Consider the following 15,630-nt stretch of genomic DNA (forward strand, 5'->3'; position numbering starts at 1 on the left):
AAGTATTTTATTTTCTACTTTTTAGTCCACAAGAAAAACGATTAAGACTTGATTAAGTATGACTTGACGTACGTATCGATAATACGCAGCGTCAGCACCTGCTCGTCTATAACGTCAGTGCCCGCACGTCATACTATTAATATACTATATATATACTTTACTCAATTAAACTAATTTAGGTCTCTAATTACTAGTTTTTATGATTCTATCTGAAATTGTTAGGCGAAAATAGCCTGCATGCCGAATTTCAGATCTCTAGAACAATCAGAAGTGGGCTAATTTTTGTTGTCAATGTTAACAACAAACAAACAAACAAACGCGAAGCTAAGCTAAGAAAAACGTGTTAAAAAGGGCAGTTATTGCCTTCAAGAATGGCCAAGGTGGTGTTTTGACTTTTGGTAAATAATTATTGATAATTCTATTCATTAGCTTTGTAAAGTTTGCATGTAGCAAGGTAATGAGCTAAATATTGATCATTTAACTGGCTTCAATACACAACACTTTAGGAATGCAGATCTTCTAAACATTGAAGAGTCACATACTAATAGATAGGTAGCTGATAGCACAGTGCACAACACTATCAAAAGACTAGTTTTATGTCCTATAAAATTATAGGACATAAAACTTACTAGTTTTATGTCCTATAAATCTACCAGACTCTACCCCCTAAACACACCAACTAGTACCTAGTCCTAGTGACTGATTGCACTATTCTCATTTGATTCAGACCAATTTACCAATACTAAACGTTAACTGAACAACAACACTTAACACTTTGACTGTGACTCACAAAATAGCCTGTTCTCCTGTGGTGCGACTCATTCAAAATTGAATAACTTGAGTTACAGACAAGGCAGCGAGATCAGGGCTAGTGCGCTGCTCTTGTCTGAGCGAGCTCTACAAGCTTCTGACATAAAAACCGTGAGCCTCTATTGAGAAAATATGTCTCAACTGCAAATGTCTTTTGCTCTGTAGTCCAAGGCATCTCGAAGCTCACACGTGGTAGACTCTTAGATCAATCCGTCTTCTTAATGAATCTGAAACAAATAACAGGATTACTTGAGTATTGTGGAAATTATTCAACTTTTTATGAGCTCTGTTTTTTTTGTGTCACCCTGTATCATATCTATAAAGGAATAACAAGTAAAAATCACAAAACAGTCATTTATTCTATATGTATAAAGGAAGAGGAGGACTTTGGAGAACTGTTAGTAATGAATGAGTACACTCTGCATGCTTCAAACATTTGTAATTAAGTCCTATTTTGAGTGTCCCATATTACCCCTTTCCCAGGGGTAATTCAGGACGCTTTTCTGTATGACAACTTTATGAATAGCATATGGAATTATTTTGGAGATACCATACAACAGCCCTTGCAAAAATCTTTAAAATAGGCTCAAACTCGTTTATGAAATGTTTCATGGTGAGAAGTTATTTACAAAAAAAACTCTCAAAATCATCCCTTATTACCCCATTGCATGGTATAAATTAAAGATGAATAATTTATACAGCAATGAAAAGAGAAAAATTTGAATTTTTTCAACCTATTTAAATGTGGAATTGGGCAGTGGCAGCACCACAGCAGTAGGGTGGTGCTGTGAATGTTGGGTAGGATGCATAGGAAATGAAAATCATTCTCTACACTCCTGGCCACTAAGATTACCTGATCTAACATTCTCACCCATGTGACTATTACTCTTGGGGTTACGTCATAACATCAGGGATGCTGTTTTTGTCCCGCCTCTACCAGCAACTTGGTTGATCTGAAGAATCGTATCACTGGTACAGCGCTCTCAGTGAGAAAGATATGCTTTCTTGTGTTTGCTGGACAATTTTAGCTACCATTTAGATGTTTGCTGGGCTGCACAAGGACAAGGGTGACATATTAAGAATTTATAAATATATAAAAATTCAATGTTTCTCTTCCCATTGCTGCAAAAATTACTTTTTAAAATTAATTTTTGAATAAATAGAAATAAATTGGGACCATCATTTAAAATATCTCTTTATATTTTTTCAGTTTTTTAGGATTTATTTGAGTAGCATATAAAAAGTAATTTCAATGGGTGAGGAAAAGTCAACAATGTTCAAAAAAATCAAAAGCAAGTCCATCAGACAGAGAAGGTTCTCAGAAGATGAAGAATCTGATGATGAAGAAACATTAAGGTGAATAATTATTCTTTATCATAAAAAATCCTGAAATAGGGTCATCATATTCTTTTGTTTTCTATTGACTATTGGTTTTTAATATATATTTACTTTTAAATTTAATTCCGTTGAAATACATCTTATGGAAAAAATCCATTAGTAAATTCTTGAGGGTTTTGGTAAACTTATTTCATTAATGTATAATTCTTTTTTGTTTTAAGTTTGAAAATAGAAGAAAATAAACTTCTTCGGAAGTTGAAACAGCGGGTTGGTGGAGTAACGGCTGAGGCACTTCTGGCTGGCAGCAAAGACAAAGAGAAGAAGAAAGATGTAAGTATCTGAACTCACAATGTCAATAATGTTTCAATGGTACAAGTATTTGAAATTTATTGGTTCAATGAATCAAAACGTAGCTAAGATAGATGTAAAATTTACAACTTTATGTGTATAGGTCATCACATAGTATCTTAGCTCAGTGGTACGGCGTTTTATTATAGGGCCTGATGTCAATTACTCTGAATTTAGCCATGAACATCCAGAGCTGTATATAGTATTGTGGATAGACCTACGGTATTAAGTTTTAATGCACTTGTATAAGTTTCAACATGTTTAACGCTGGAGTAATTCATCAGGTTTCTAAAGTAAGTTTAGCCTAGAGTTGTCATCATAGAAAAATGTTGGGAAGACAAATAAATTATTTAAATGTCTTATATTTTTTTCAGTATTTTGTTAACTTTCAAATCAAAGAAATAAATTCCTAAAATAAATTTATGCTAACTTTACATAATTCTGAAATATATTCAACAATGTACCTAAATTAATGTGAGACAATGTAGCAATCATTAATCGAGATCAAAGATGTAATTTTCTGTTGTTTATAAATTTTATATTCTTCCTTTGCTTTTGAAGCTTGGTCCTAATAGGCATTCCAGCATAGTTATGAAACTGTAATGTTATCTGAATCAGAATTTTTTTGTTTACTAAATTAGACAACCATATATAGTGTTTGCTATAATACCGTATGTCACTATATTTAATGCGTTAGCTAAGCAGTTGATAGTAAAATATGTGTAATTTTTGGTAACACACCTACATTGCAATGAACAGTATTCAAATCCTGTTCAAGATAAAAGTTTTAATGTGTGCGTAATTTGTAATGTATTTGATTTGCTGTGTTCAATTGATGTGTCTATGAAATATTCAATTGACATTATTAATGAATATGTGTTAGCCATATCAGATAAAATAAAGTTCCAAAGCCATTAACATAAAGATCTACACTTGATTTTTTTCAACAGGATGACCCCTCAGGGGGGACTTCTGACGTGTGTCTGTGCTCGTCAGAAGTCCTATGGGATTTCGCGTTCCTATGGGGATTGTTCCTGAGCGCCCCACCGCTGAGCTCGCGGTGTCTGACTGCGGGTCTCAGTTGTGGGGTTAAGTTATTATGTAGGTAGGATTCCTTACATTTCCCTTCTCTGTCTCTCTCGTGCGGGCGGCCGACGTCCCATGTAAGCGACCTCTTGTTCGAGTGTCTTCGTTTCTGTTGCTTTTCACCTGCCCCTCCTTATCACTTCGTCTATTTGAGATGCTAACGCTGCTTCTTTCGAGCCAGCTTCAGCGGGCTGGACATATGAGACCTTCCGCCCCTTGTGGGTGATGAATAATTGAGACCTTCCACCTCTATGGTGATGTTCATCTTGACTTTCGGTGCGAGATAGCTAAATAGCTGAAGCGCTAGTAAACATTTGGCCACTAAACTAAACTAACTCAACAGGACGATCCTTACAAAACAAAGAAAGGTGGCATGGTGGACCTCAAAGATATCAAGAATGCTCCTAAAATGGACGACGCTTATGACACAGGCATCGGAACTGCTTTCTCTGCTGAGACCAACCGGAGGGATGAAGATGCTGAGATGTAAGTATTGGATTTTTTTCTTGTGTTGAATTAAAGCTATTATAATTTTCGATATCCACACAGAAGTTTCTGTACCTTCGCGGCTGCATCAATCTTTTTGTATGACATGGCTTTATTAGTTTTATTACAGAACCGTACAAACCTAGTGCAAATAAATGTTTAAAACAAGCAGGTAGAAGAAGTATCAAGTATATATGCATCTTCGGCTCGAATCATTTGAGTGGACCCAATAAATAAGCTAAGTCAGTTCACCGATTTTCAATAATTGTCCGTTTGTATGTAACATGAAGTCAGTTCTACTAGTCACGTTTATCGTCTTTGTGCAGGCAAAAATACATTGAAGAAAACCTTGCTAAGAGAAAAGGACAGCAAGATGGAGATCAAACAAACTCGGAAGAGAACCGCTATCTAACTCCCGAACAAGCTGCACTCAATGCTGTACCAGAGTTTTTAAGAAAGTCTTCATCAAAAACCAATGAAGAGATGTTGAGCAATCAAGTACGTAGTCAGTCGTCTATCATTGATCTTCCAACTGACTAGGCTTTAAAAATTTCATTAATTAGACATGTACATGATATACTTTCATGTTTATCTAGTAATAATATTCGTAGCAACAACTGTCAAAATCGATTCACTTAATCGGGATTGGAATCAATTTTTCCCACTCATCCAGCCCTTATATTGCTGGTTACATAACATTCTTAATCTAACGAGCATGCTATGCTCAAATATTTCATCGTCTGCAATGTAGAACTAATGACTGATCCTGTTAACTTTTGTTAATGGCAGATGCTGAGTGGTATTCCAGAAATAGACCTCGGGTTGGAGGCTAAAATTCGCAATATTGAAGCTACTGAAGAAACTAAGCAGAAATTATTGCGAGACTCCCTCAGAAAGAAAGACAAGCCCTCTGAATTTGTCCCTAAGAACATGGCAGTAAACTTCGTGCAACACAACAGATGTGAGTCAACATTAGCTTATTTTTTCGCAATAACTGATGAGATTTAGTTGATCCTCATCAAGTAATTTGTTGCATCAGTTTTTGCTTCCTTCGTTGATGTTTAGTAGATTGTTGCGATGATATTCAGACCTTGAATAAATAATACAAGGATTTGCTGAAGTACGAACACAAATTTTTGGTTATTACTACCATATTCCTGATGAAATTAGGATTAAAATAATATGCGTTTTAAAATTAATTTTTAAAGACAACACTTCTGACGAATCCAGTGTCTTTGATGTTACACATGTACCATGAATTTCTAATTTTATTGTCAAATATAAAAAATTTAATTTGAATTTTTTCTAATATATAACAGTTTTATGAATTTTCAAAATTATTTATTATGTCAACTGATTCATGCATTATCTCTGACTTTATGCAAGTGTGCAAAATTTCAAATCGTTTGGACAGGTCAAAGTGTGTCATATACGGATTATAAGATTTGTAGCAGACAAAATTATTTAAAAATTTTTTTAATATTAAATTTTTTTTTTTCAATTTTTAAAATTATTTATTCTGTCAATTGATTCATGCATTGTCTCCAACTTTGCGCAAGTGTGCGAAATTTCAGAGCGATTGGACAGGTAGAAGAGTGTCAAATATCGATTATAAGATTTGTAGCAGACAAACAAACAATCAAACAACGAAGTGAAGTTAAAGAGAAGTGTTGTAAAAAATACATGATGTTTCCGCTCAAGTAATTTCCAGATCTTATCGATTTTAACTAGTTTTCTTGAGACATAAAATAGAGTTGAGAGCAAAAATTTGATTCTGTAGACTACGTTTGATATGTGCTTGCTGTATTCCTTTGTTTCACAGTTAATATTGAGGAAGGCGGACCACAGAAAAAGAAAGAGAAGAAGGAAGAGAAGTTCGAGGAGGTGGTGGAGCCCGTGGTGGGTGGCGGTGTCAAGGTTTCTACTCTCGCACCGAAAAAGCCAACAGCGCAGAAAGCGACCGACGATTTCCATTATGAAAAATTTCGCAAGCAGTTTAGAAGACATTGATGCGAGTCGTGCTGCTGTATTTTTTTCCATATGTTATTACTACTTGATGGCTAGCTATACGTGTTGTAGCCCCTTTCAACATTCCAGATAAACGTGAGATTAGGAGTTACATTGTCATATGCGCTAACTCGTCTACTTGCGACCCTGGAAATCATTTTTTCTGTGATATAGTTCCTGAATTAAATTGGCGACCAGTAGGATTTGGTGATTGAATTTTGAATTCAATGTCATAAATGATAGATTTGATAGTACACTATGCAGAATTGAGAATGGCTTCGTTTACGATTACTGGCAATTATTATTCATACGGAAGAGGTAAATGTAAAGTAAATCTTGTGAGCATAAATTGTTACCATGAACACCGAGCGGAATAAATTTCGGAAACAGTATTGTAGGTTTAAATGAACAATAAAGCCGTGACTTCTTATGAAGTCGTACTTATGTACATGGCATTTTAGGCTACTTTTCAGGATCATTCATAGCTTGTATGTTATGAAAATTCTTATTTTCTCATATTAAAAGACGTCACTCTGCCTTGGAGGTTAAAGAAAAGAAAATTTTTGTTTCAATTTAACAATATTGAGTAGGAGTAGTAATAGCCACATGAACCTCGCTTGTAACCCATTCCGTTATAACTGACGACTAATATAAATCTTGTAAACGTTAATTTTTTAATGTTACTGAAGAAGCAACGGAAGTGTTCACAAATTTCTACCGGATGCATGATTTATTACGATTGATGATTAGATAAGATACATGAAGTCATGAAAAACTCGTAACCTTAGGCTGAAAGCTACAAGCGAATGAAAGATTGTATTTACCGTACCACTGCTCCATTACACATCTTCGAATCAGCAAAGAAAAGACCTTTTTGAAGAAAACTCCGTACGGTAAAAAGTAACGTAAAAATCATTCGTTATACTAACTTAGGCAGGCAGGTTTGAAGACTCGTTTCACGAGTTAATTTCCTATCACAATCCGCAACCCTCACGCGCTACCAGCACTCGTTTCTTCTTGCCAATATCCTATGCTGGGGAAGGATCATTTAATTTTAGCGACGATTGCTGCGTTGAGAAGCTTTGCCTGGGCGAGGGTTTGATCATGCTGCGCTAGCTCAGCGTGAGGGAATGTCGTCATGAGGGAGTAATTGAGGGAGGCGTACTCGGGCCGAGCCACGCTTAGGTACGTCCTCAGGTCACCGACCGTGTGGCTGTGGTTCGCGTGAATCACGAGTCTGCTCCCATCGTTGAGGCGCACCTGCCAATAAAAAACCGTCTGATTTTTGTAAATCTGAAAGAACTTTATACACAATTAAATTATTCATACTTTTGACAAGATCATATATCTATATCGAACAGAACCAAATAAACCAATATTAATCGTTGTAAACTACAAATAGTATTTAGGAGGTGTTTATTGCGTCTTGAAAGACAAAAATACGAAATAAAAAACTTATTAACAATACTGGGCACTCGCTGAGCAAAAACTTCCTATTTCAATATTATTGAGGTAAGGCACGCGCAGAACTAAAAAAATAGATCAGTACTCACTGCATTTAGTGACAGAGAGCGCATTTTCTCACGTACGTCCGTCCGTCAAGAACGGACGGACGGACATTACAAGCACAATAGCGACTTTTTTCCACAAATGAGAAAATGTGCTAAAAAGTACTATTATAAAAAAATGTTACAAAGTTTGTAACTCAGTCAGCCAGTCACTGAAGGCATTTCAAGCTAAACCAACCAATTACAGACGAGAAATCGCCTGCTACATGTAATATAGCCACCACGTGTACTAATAGGACTTTTGATTTGGGCGGAACACTCCTGAACAATGGTGAAGTAAGGCGGAGGCAATACCTGAACAATGGTGCAGCAAGGCGGGGGGCGATACCTGAACAATGGTGCAGTAAGGCGGGCGCAATACCTGAACAATGGTGCAGTAAGGCGGGCGCAATACCTGAACAATGGTGCGGTATGGCGGGGGCAATACCTGAACAATGGTGCAGTAAGGCGGGGCAATACCTGAACAATGGTGCAGTAAGGCGGGCGCAATACCTGAACAATGGTATACCTCAACAATGGTGCAGTAAGGCGGGGGCAATACCTGAACAATGGTGCGGTAAGGCGGGGCAGTACCTGAACAATGGTGTGGTAAGGCGGCGGCAATACCTGAACATTAGTGGTCGGCTGGGTGGCGTCAACGCTCAGCGCCTTTTTGGCATCCTCCTCAAGTTGTTTTGGGTCCCCTAAGGGCTTGTGGGTGCTGCCTCCAGGTCCTGGCACATGCGATACCTGCCCCATCACGGTCGGCGCTGGACTGAAGGTAAAAAAAATAAATATATCCTCAGACGAGTGTGCTAAATTAGACAATAAAACATATCACTTTCAAAAATTTCCCGATAACATAATTCTCCATGCGCAGGTGTTTCAAAGCAACTAAAATTTCTTGCTGCATACAGTTTCTTCTGTTCAATGCAAGATCAGTCAAATTATAACAGCCTTAGAAATTATTCGCCTTGAAACATTTGGCACAGAGAACACGGCTGTCAACATGAAATAGAACGCATCATCATCATTTCCCCTGTTAAGCTCATGTTGGCATCACCTCCTCAAGAAAACCAAATTTTAAACGCAGTGTAACTAATCGTTTTTTAATTTACAGTTTTCACCACTTCATTTCTTATCTCTCATTTCCTACGCTTTTAGTTACATAAGTTACCGTAGTATTTTCTTAGTAGGGGGTGACCCTAGGGAAAATGTATGCAGGCCACAATTAAGCAAGTAGGCAGTATATACCTGCCGAGTGCCTGCCCCTGTCCAGTGAAGGCTCTGAGGACGGGTTTAGGTGCAACGTAGTCCTCATGGTGGTGGTCTGACATGTTGATGGCGACCTCGCGACCTCCCGATGCCTTCAACAATTCAAGAGGAATATGCCTGCACATATATTGCATACATGCAATCAAGAATCATACACCCAATAAGTGGGGTGCTTTGTATTTAAAAGTAGTTGGTTAATTTGTGATAAATAATATCATGAGCAGAATGTCTCGTTGCAATTGTCTCACAATAACATTGCAGAATTTATAATAAAATAATTATTAGCATGACAGTGATATTGGCTGATGAAAGACGCACCCATTCTTGATATCCTTCAAAAAACGCCTGCTCTCATCATCATCGTATGACCTGAGTGGCCCATCACCAACTGTGAAGCCTGTGCGCCACATGCGCAGCTCAACGGGTTCAGGCCCCTGATTATTTCTGGAACTGCTTGCAGAGAACACTGCACAACCAAATAGTCATATTAGCAAAGGGGGTTTACAGCATTTGTTAGCTTGGAATTTGAAAGAGAAGGCAGTCATTATCTAGCAAGCTCATTAGGCCACAACTTTAAGCAGAGATTAGTGGAATGGTGCAAAAATAAAAGTCGATTGTATTTGAAGTAGTTATAAGATCCCTAAAATTTATACTTTTTTCACCTTTTCTTCAATTAGAATAAATACTAAAACTCACTCACTCACAATCAAAATTTAGAAATAATAATGCAGGAACAATTAGGTAAAATTCCTGTATTAAAGAAATGATTACTAACATACTAGGTATATGCTGAACATTTGGTCAAGATTCAAGATAAACTGATATATGTATTACTGATGAAATGAGCTTTTAGAAGGTGATGTATTGTGTATAATTTCAAACCTTGTGTGTCATCCATTGTTTCGCCCAATCTATAACTTGTGCCCTGGAAGTGAGTGCGTACAGACCTGGCGCCACTTCTGCTGTCCTCCACAACATCAGCCCCATGTCTGAATCACCGGAGGGTCATAATCTTAATGTTGAACAAGCACTTGCAGGAAGTCATGGAGCCACTATCATTATTTCACCAGAGCTATTTGAAAGTTTCAAAAACGATTGGATTTGAATTGAGAAACGAATTAGCATTGACAGAGGATAGCAACAAAAGCAGCACTCTAACTACCTATTTATCAGCTCTTTGAAGGTAACTTTTAATATATTTTCAGTAATAATTTCAGTTAATTTGAACATGGGGGCTGAACAGTAACCACTTGATGTGCAAGTACCACCATTTAAAACATACAATTCTAATTACTCATTTTTGATTGTTAGCATTTCATTGGTTTTGTATCAAGCTCTGCCTCATAATACCAGCCCAAAAAAATATTATTTATTACCTAATCCTATCAAACACTTGATAGTTTGATACTATGTCATATTCATCATCAATCACACACACATACTAACTCTTTGGCAGCTTTGAAAAGTTTGGCGACCATGTCGTGCTTCTTGCGAGGTGGGCCCAGAACCTGCTGGCCTGAATGCTCTGAACCTCCAGCATAGAATGCCTGGCCATGACTGTCTTCATCATCTTCATCACTGTTGTCAGAGTTGGATGACCAGCCTCCTGATGCAGGCTTCAGCCTATTTTTCATCATAAATAAATAATTAAATGCAAGAGAAAACAATCATTCCAAAATTGCAAGGCTAATAAACCCCCCCCCAAAAAAAAAAAACAAGAAAAAGGGAACACATTTAGGCAGCTAATAAGTTTTAATTGGTTTTCATTCAACACATTGAATTATACTGGTACTCAAGGTACATAAATTTGGTAATATTTATGATCATATAAAATAAAAGCATATCAAGAGTGCACCACATGTGCTTTGCTAGGCCCACAGCTCTTATGTACTTGGGTTCAGCGGTGCTGGCTGGCTTTTTGAATGCTGCACCCCCAACAGCTGAAGGCAGAGCACTACTAGCACTGTCCCTCCCTGCAGCACCATCTTCTTCACCAGTTTCCTCAAAGAAACTACTCAAAGCTGTCTGTCAGAAAAGAAAAATAAATCCATCTTTCACTTGGTTGCTGTAAGCAATGTTCATAAAAAATTATAAAAAGATCCAATTCATGATTCATAGTCTACAGTTTCATAGTATGAGAAAGTACCTATCAATGCTAATTTTGGTTTGTACCAAGATCCAACTCTGCTCAAATAGCCCTACCATTGGCTTCAACATCTCTAGGAAACAATTGAATAGAATTCATTAAATTCTTTCAAGCTTTCTTTCAAAATTGTAAGTTGATTCATCTCATATTAAGGGGAGCGTTGATATCCAAAATCGACAATTTTTACTTTTCCTGTTTTTAGTCTCATCTTAAAGCTGACATTCTGACCTATCCAACAGTACAAAAACCATCTCTGTACATTGATTTATGCGTTCACGACAGATCGCAAAAGTGTAAAGGTTGGTGGAGTACTTTAACATTCAACATAGGGAGTAAATGCCTCAGTGCACCTTAAATAACTAGTCTTCACACTCTCTGATCCAGTAACCTTTCAACAGTTGCAAGGGCGGATGGTTATTGCTCTGTTATTCCCACCATCCTTGACAGAGATTTAGCTCCAGTATTGTCAGGTCTTGCATCCTTGCATCCTTGCAACCTTGAACGCCTATTTCAAGGCGCCCGGGACTTTGTTGAGCTCTGCTGAACAATCACACTTATTGTCACTGGAAAACTATCTCCTCCAACAGTTTTGAATCTACAGCAATGAGAGCTATATGTACCATTCGATTCACAAATGAAAGATCTAGAGATTGGTTGAAGCTTTTTTTCAATTTCATTAAAGTTTTGAAAATATTTTGAAAAAATGGAGGAAAAAAAGGGGAGAAAAATGGGGAAATCAAAAAATTTTCTAAAATTTTACAAAAATGTCCCCCACACCAGCAAAAATTTGAATTTCAAAAAAAGCTACAATGAATCAATTTACATGGTCCTTACGCATCAAATGATATGCGTCTTGATGTTGTAGCTTCAAAATCCTAGAAGGAGATAGATTTCTATAGTACACCCTTTTTGCCATTTCTAAGAATTTCACATTTTCCTTCATTTTTTTCAAAAAATTGACACAAACAAAAAAGTCTTAGAATTCTGTTTACATAGATGTACCAAGTTTCAAAGTGACCCATCTGTAAATAAAAAAGTTTTTTCACCACATAGACGCTCCCCTTAAATAGAGTCTACTGTGTTGCAATTTGTTGAAAACAATTTTTGAGTTGTGATTTAGAATTGAAGTCTGAGACTCTGAGCTCAAGAGAGATGCTGTTTTCAGGAAATAATGAAATTAAACCAAAAAATAGAGCCTAAACAATCATTAGGCCTATTCCATAACAATAAGTGTAATTTTCAGATTTCAGAGACAAAATTCTTAGCAACAGGATTCTCTCATCCTTAATGCCAATTTTTAAAACTAATTCAACTTAATTATTATCTTATATAATAATGAGATGCCTTTTTTAATTTCAGGCAGTTTAGCAGCAAAATTCTTGTAAACTCACAATGACCAAACTAATGAACAAAAACTCCCTTTGCTTCTAGAGGGTAGAAGGAGGTTTTTAATTTCATTGAATAGATCATGTTTTACAAGAAAATTAAGCTGGAATAAATATACATAATTTTAAACAGAGTTAAGTATACGAGTTTGTCAGTTGCTACATGGAATAACCTCTAACTAGGCAAGTATGGAATTTTTCTACTCATTACTGATGAATGTCAGCTCTAAAGTGACATGCTATCCAAAAATTTAGTAGGGTAAATGCGGTATATTCCGACATCGTAGGTAATTCCGTCACTTCTCTAGTTTTTCCTTTATATTAAGCTTTGTTTTTATTTCCATGTGTTCATTGATGGTTGAAATGGTGACGTCATACATTTGCGTGTTGAAATACTGCGAAAACACTAGGTCTTGGCCATCTAGTGGGAAAATATTGAGATCCAAAGAGAGACAATGCATGCCACGTGGTGAGATCATCGAAAAATGTGTCAAATTTGACAGTTGACATGGCTCTACCAAATAGTGAATAACTGTTTTTATAGGAAGAATATTATGGTTTGAGACTTTTAAATACGTCTGTGAATATATTAGGAATCCTTTAAGTATACTTGTATTCGCTGATTTCAAGTCGTAAATAAATTAATAGATGATTAAGTTGATTGATGGATTTAGACCCATCAAAACTAATTCCAACACAACTTGAATTGGACACACACAGATCATTCCAAGCTTTGTACAAAAATTGAAATTTGCTTAATTGAAAGCGGAAAAGCCTAATAGCTGTTAATTAAAACGTAATTAAGTAGTGTTCAATATTCGTTAGTGTTCTAATTCAAAGCCGTGTTGTATCCCAATACAGCTCACACAGCAATCGGAATTCGAATACGTTGATGTCGGCATCACGTATCAGTTAAATTTGAAGCGCTGACGCAATACAACTCACCACGTGTCGAATATTGCCACACACAGTGACGGAATAAAGGGATTTGGTAGGTTTCCATTCTAAAGGCTTTTTAATAAATATGGTAACATTTTGTGACGTTTCATCATTGCTGACGCGTAGTGAAGCGTTTTGAGAGTCACATGAACTGATGAAGGCAACAGAACTTACGTAACGCATACGGTTTTTTTTTTATAGTTTTTCATTTTTCGATGCGTCCTTAATGTGTCGGAATATACCGCGTTTACCCTATCTTGTGTCCTGACCATGCACGCTTGCCTTAAATAAGAAGGAATAATTAGATATGAAGTGGTTCATCAAACAGGAATATTTTGGTTCAAAAAATTGCAGGTATGCTCCAGCCTCCAGACACAGCTGGGATACATTCCACATCAGTATCTAGCAAAAATTTATAGGGAAGGGTTTAATTGTAACAATGTAACATACTACCCAAATCCAATGGCAATGAGCTTTTTTTGATTCCATTAGAGAGTTGTGACTTGTGACTTCAACTGACTTGTAATTCAGTTTTGTTACCATAACAAAGTTTCTTAAAGAGGCTGGCAAGTGACAACATAATTACAAAGATTAGGTCTAAGCAAACGACTGAGTCGACAGTCGACAGGTATTCAGATTTCAGTGCAAGGCAATGGTATTAATGGTGAATTTGTAAAATCTAGATTATCTGGCATAATTTACCAAAACTTTCAGGTAAAAAAGTTGTTTTAAAAAGGAATTGGAAAAAAATAGGTACAAACAAATAGGCTATATGGAATTTTTATTCATTTTATAGAAAAAATTGCACCTTAGGCTTAGTTGTACTGTTGAGCTGTTGTACGGTTGTACCTAGCATTGAAATTGTTAGAATTGCAGGAAAGCACATCTTACAGTTATACAGGCTTAAAGGCATTCTTTATCATTCATGGATCATTGATGGATGATGGATGGTTTCTGCTCAATCTTCTACCGGTACTTCTAATATTGTGTAATGTGTATTACTTAGGTAGGTACTTAGTTACTGCCAATGATGAACGGGCACTGGCAGTCAAAAAATCAAGTGATTGAAACTTTTCATTCCATTAGGCCTAGGCCTACTTTGTAAAAGTAAATTGTACAAATAAACCTATTAATTTGGTAGTACTCACAGACAGATTCCATTCAGCCGATTCCAAGAAAAATTTTGCTCGATCTGCATCAGCCCCAGACACAGCACTAAACTGTTGAATCAATTCATCGTGGTCGGACATGACAAATTAGCGGAGAAAAATAATATCTAAAGTAGAGAGCCACAAAAGTTTAACTGTTAGACTATACCAGAGACAGACTCTACAACAGTACTGACGTAAGGCTTATACTTTATAGTTATATATACTACCGCGTTGACTACCGCAACATGATTTGACGTTCCGTGATCCGTTTCAGAGAATTCAGTGACAATGAGATGGTGTTGCCACGGTAACAGTGAATTTTCTCTTTATTTATCTCATAATAGATTGATAGGTTAGGTAAATGATGAATTCAGAAAAAAACAGCGTAATTTTGAGAGGTGAGCTTTATTTTTTTTTCAATCCTTCTCCATGCAAATTGAATAAATAAATGAATCAGATGAGAATTTTGTCTTGAGTAACGAAGATGGTTCATAGACATGGATGAAGAAAATCCATTCAAATTACTAGTATTTTAAGCTCCTTTTTAACAATTAAAGAATAATTCAATAAACGCTAGCTACTTGATTAAGCAATTGGCATATCAACTCACGGAATCAACTTCTTGAAATAACAAGTATGTTGAACCAGTGGTTCCCAAAGTGGGCGATATCGCCCCCCTGGGGGCGGTGGAAAGGTTTTGGGGGGCGGTAAGGAAGAAGAGGGCGTTCGGGGGGGAGCGCAGCCGTGCACCACCAAATTTGTGCACCAATAAGCCCTGAATCGAACGCCTTGGATCTCTCCGGACATCCACCAATCAGCCGTGCACCACTCGACTTTATCCTCCTCCGTCCTTGACCACCACCTGCCGTGCACCACCAGACCGCGGATCGAATCTGACTTGCGGGCATCGTTAAATTACGTAATTTTGCGTTCACCGCATCTGAGGTTAGGTTTCAGATAGCATAGTTCTGTTCCAAAATTTATCGTCCTTCGACAAGTGACCGTTCGACCGAGGGCTGGTTCGACCCACGGCCTAGATACGGACGGCTTGAAGTGTTGAAGGCTACGTTCCGGAAGGCAGGAATCATGATGGTCCATTACATCCAGGGCAG

General features: G+C 37.0%; 2 protein-coding genes across 3 annotated transcripts; one reads left to right on the top strand and one right to left on the bottom strand.

The window, feature by feature from the left end:
• Positions 1-2,018: 2,018 nt before the first annotated feature.
• Positions 2,019-6,745, top strand: LOC108669648 (telomere length and silencing protein 1 homolog). 2 transcript variants are annotated; one of them, XM_047883459.1, is made up of 6 exons: positions 2,019-2,166; positions 2,370-2,478; positions 3,923-4,068; positions 4,395-4,566; positions 4,858-5,029; positions 5,891-6,745. In XM_047883459.1, the coding sequence occupies exons 1-6, from the start codon at positions 2,063-2,065 to the stop codon at positions 6,076-6,078; spliced, it is 891 nt and encodes a 296-aa protein (XP_047739415.1). In that variant the 5' UTR covers positions 2,019-2,062; the 3' UTR covers positions 6,079-6,745. The 2 variants fall into 2 exon arrangements, with proteins under 2 accessions (XP_047739415.1, XP_018012532.1); XM_018157043.2 differs by having other exon boundaries at positions 3,926-4,068.
• On the bottom strand, positions 6,636-14,776 carry LOC108669647 (NSFL1 cofactor p47). Its single transcript, XM_018157042.2, has 8 exons — positions 14,516-14,776; positions 10,789-10,922; positions 10,344-10,520; positions 9,780-9,886; positions 9,216-9,363; positions 8,877-9,014; positions 8,250-8,397; positions 6,636-7,335 (listed from the first exon to the last, which is right to left on the bottom strand). Exons 1-8 carry the CDS (start codon positions 14,615-14,617, stop codon positions 7,120-7,122), a joined length of 1,170 nt encoding a protein of 389 aa, XP_018012531.1. The 5' UTR covers positions 14,618-14,776; the 3' UTR covers positions 6,636-7,119.
• Between the last annotated feature and the right edge of the window lie 854 nt (positions 14,777-15,630).

Source organism: Hyalella azteca, unplaced genomic scaffold (genome assembly GCF_000764305.2).
Source record: "Hyalella azteca isolate HAZT.00-mixed unplaced genomic scaffold, Hazt_2.0.2 contig12935, whole genome shotgun sequence".
NCBI classification, from domain to species: domain Eukaryota; kingdom Metazoa; phylum Arthropoda; class Malacostraca; order Amphipoda; family Hyalellidae; genus Hyalella; species Hyalella azteca.

Coding starts and splice junctions, on each gene's coding strand:
- LOC108669647 (XM_018157042.2), bottom strand. CDS start 14,617: ATGTCCGACCACGATGAATTGATTCAACAGTTTAGTGCTGTGTCTGGG. Junction 10,923..14,515: donor CGGCTGAATGGAATCTGTCT/GTGAGTACTACC, acceptor CTTTTCTGACAG/ACAGCTTTGAGTAGTTTCTT. Junction 8,398..8,876: donor CAGGGGCAGGCACTCGGCAG/GTATATACTGCC, acceptor TTTTACCTTCAG/TCCAGCGCCGACCGTGATGG.
- LOC108669648 (XM_047883459.1), top strand. CDS start 2,063: ATGGGTGAGGAAAAGTCAACAATGTTCAAAAAAATCAAAAGCAAGTCC. Junction 4,069..4,394: donor AGGGATGAAGATGCTGAGAT/GTAAGTATTGGA, acceptor GTCTTTGTGCAG/GCAAAAATACATTGAAGAAA. Junction 5,030..5,890: donor CTTCGTGCAACACAACAGAT/GTGAGTCAACAT, acceptor TTTGTTTCACAG/TTAATATTGAGGAAGGCGGA.